We start from the raw sequence: 3108 nt of genomic DNA, 5'->3' as shown, positions 1-3108 counted from the left end.
GCCCAAGGAACTCTACGAGTCGCTTATGGGGACAAATCGCGTCGCAGGAAACTTGCGGAAAGTTGTGCGCCTGTCTTGTTTTTTTCGCCGTCGCCTGCGCTGCTGAGAACGTTTTGCGAGCCTACTGCCACCTTACCCATAATTTCCAGTTTAAAGAGGCAGAAACTTTTATTGGCTACCAACTTGCTGCATCAAAGAAGCTGTCCTACGAACCCAGCTTTTGTCAAGATACTTTGTGTTGCGAAACTATAATTAGGAGACTGGCTCCCACGATCTCCGAATCTCTAAGACTGACGCCCCGGCGCAAAACTGGATACCATCCCCTTCATGCAGCCACCTGGCGATTCTAATTCCCCAGGAATAAGCTGGTCGGGGGAGCTCTGGTAGCATAGTGCCTAAGGCACTTGACTGCTCACCAGAAGGCTGGCGGTTCAAACCCACCAGCCACTCCTCCGAACGAAGGTTGGGCAATCCTACTTCCGTAGTGATACTGCCTCGGAAACCCAAGGAGGGGTCGCTATGAGTCGGGGCCGACTCGACGGCAAACAACAACAACAAGCTGGGGTCGGGGCGGATTTACCAAGAAGCTGATAAAACTCAAGTTTCAGAGCCCATGACTCTCATGTCCCCCTCCAATGCCCTGTACCAGCATTTGTTTTAACAGCTCTGTTGAGGTGTAAAGGAACTCCGCTGGCGTAGTGCCTAAGGCATTTGACTGCTAACCAGAAGGCTGGCGTTTCAAACCCACCAGCCGCTCTGGAAGAAAGACTGGGCAATCTATTACCGTAAAGATTACCGGCTCGGAAACCCAAAGGGGGTCGCTATGAGTCGGAATCGACTGGATGGTAATGAGTTTGTTTTGTTGTAGTTGTTAGGTGCTCTCAAGTCAGCTCTGACTCATAGCGACCCGTATACAACTGAATGAAACACTGCCCCCCGCCTCGAGCCAGCCTCACAGTCCTTGCTATACTTGAGCCCATTGCTGCAACCACTGTGGCAATCCATCTTGAGGGTCTTCCCCTTCTTCGCTGATCCTCCTATTTTCAAGCATGACATCCTTCTACAGGGAATGGTCCCTTCTGACAACATGACCAAAGTAGGTGAGATGAAGTCTGGCCATTCTTGCTTCTAAGTTGCATTACAGCTGTTTTTTGTTACTGAGGTATAATCGACATACAGTAAGCTGCACATGTTTAAAGTGTACAATTTGATAAGTTCTGACAAATATGCACACCAGTAAAACCATCACAAATAAGATAATGAATGGAAAGGTGTCCGCCTGCCCCAAAGATTTGTCACTATAGCCCAATTTGCATTTTGTAAAGTTTTAAATAAATGGACTCTTACAGCATGTGCTTTTTTTTTTTTTTTTTTAATTCAGCCTAGTTTCTTTCACTCAATGAGCTGTGGTGGCATAGCGGGTAAGGCATTTGACTGCTAACCAGAAGCTCACTTCAAACCCACCAGCTGCTCCACAGGCAGGAGGTGAAGCAATCTGGTTCTGTAAAGATTGTCAGCCTCTGAAACCCAGTGGCAGTTGTTATGAATTAGAATTTACTCAATGGTGGTGGGTTTTGTTTGGTTCTTTCATTCAGCATAACTATTTTGGGATTATTCCATATTGTTGGTGTATCAACAGTTCATTCCCTTTGATTGCTTAGTAGTATTCCATAAGGAAGACCAAAAAAGAGTTGATGCATTCGAATTGTGGTGTTGGCGAAGAATATGGAAAATATCATGGACTTCCAGAAGGAACAAATCTGTCCTAGAAGAAATACAGCCAGAATGCTCCTTAGAAGTGAATGGCCAGACTTAGTCTCACCTACTTTGGTCCTGTTTTCAGAAGGGACCAGTCCCTGGAGAAGGATATCGTGCTTGGTAAAGTGGAAGTTTAGCCAAAAAGGGGAAGGCCCTGAAAAAGACGGATTGACACAGTGGCTGAAGCATAGCAAGGATTGTGAGGGTGGGCCAGGAACAGGCAGTGTTTAGTTCTATTGTACAAAGGATTGCTATGAGTCAGAGCCCACTCCCAGGCACCTAACAACAACAATATTCCATTCTGTGGATTTAACACAGTTGGTCCCTGTTATAATCATAAATTGCTAAATTTTTTTTTTTTTTTTTTTTTGTATTTCTTTTTTAGGAGAGCTCAAAAATTGTATGTCTGGCAGGCAGGTCGTCTTTGTCCAGCCCTCCCAGAATTTTGCCTCTTTCCAGCCAATGAGGCACTTGCTATCAGTGTCCTCATTTACAAGTACGGAAATCAAGGCGCAGCGAGATTAGATAGTTAGCCTAGGTCACACCGCTGGTGATGGAGGTTCACAGTATCCTATCACCAGAGAAAAGACAGGCTCCACACTGAACGTTTAGTACCATGTACTGGGTGATTTGTTTTTTTCTGAATTTTCTGATGTTTATCAACAGTAAGTGTAAGTCTTGTCTCGTGTTGATAATGTTACAAAGAAAATTAAAATATTAACCAGGTGGCGAAATCCACCCCGCCCTCCCTCCACTCCGCCCCCCAACAATTCAGCGAGCGGCAATGTTTGGCCTGCTGGCCTTCTGGGACCGGAAATGAGCACGCGGTGCCGGAAGTTGGCTCAGGAGAGGGACAGGCTTCTTCCGACGGGAGGGTGGGCGTTTGTGCCGTTTAGGAGGCGGCCGCTCGGCGGCTCAGCGTTCGGGTTTCCAGATGGAGGCGGCGCCGGATCCCGGGCCGGGGCTCTGCTGCAAACCTGGCGGGCGACTGGACATGAGCCACGGCTTCGTGCACCATATTCGACGGAACCAGCTCGCTCGGTACTGCCCCGCCCCTCGCCGCCTTCCCCCTCCAGGCCAGGCCCGGCCGCCCCTGACTCCCGCTCGGCTCCCCGCAGGGACGACTACGACAAAAAGGTCAAGCAAGCAGCCAAGGAGAAGACAAGGAGGCGGCACACCCCCGCGCCGACGCGGCCCCGCAAGCCCGATCTGCAGGTGTACCTGCCGCGACGCCGAGGTGAGGCCGCCCGCCCTGCCTGCTTTCTCCAGCACGCGCGTCCTCCGGCCCTCTGTTAACGACGCGGTTCCTTTCTCTATATGGAAAAGAAAAAAGAAAAAAAAAAAAACACT

General features: G+C 49.1%; 1 protein-coding gene across 1 annotated transcript in view; it reads left to right on the top strand.

Annotated features, from left to right (window-relative positions):
• The first annotated feature begins 2692 nt into the window (after positions 1–2692).
• CUNH2orf68 (chromosome unknown C2orf68 homolog) overlaps positions 2693–3108 on the top strand; it is a 2668-nt gene continuing 2252 nt past the window's right edge. Inside the window, exons 1-2 of the mRNA XM_007948895.2 lie at positions 2693–2799; positions 2877–2995. Of these exons, the coding sequence (XP_007947086.1) occupies positions 2693–2799; positions 2877–2995 (226 nt within the window). The remainder of the gene's footprint in view (positions 2800–2876; positions 2996–3108) is intronic.

This window comes from Orycteropus afer, unplaced genomic scaffold (assembly GCF_000298275.1).
Source record: "Orycteropus afer afer isolate SDZICR_OR568_19922 unplaced genomic scaffold, OryAfe1.0 scaffold00231, whole genome shotgun sequence".
Classification (NCBI taxonomy): domain Eukaryota; kingdom Metazoa; phylum Chordata; class Mammalia; order Tubulidentata; family Orycteropodidae; genus Orycteropus; species Orycteropus afer.
This window is presented reverse-complemented; position numbering and strand designations above follow the sequence as displayed.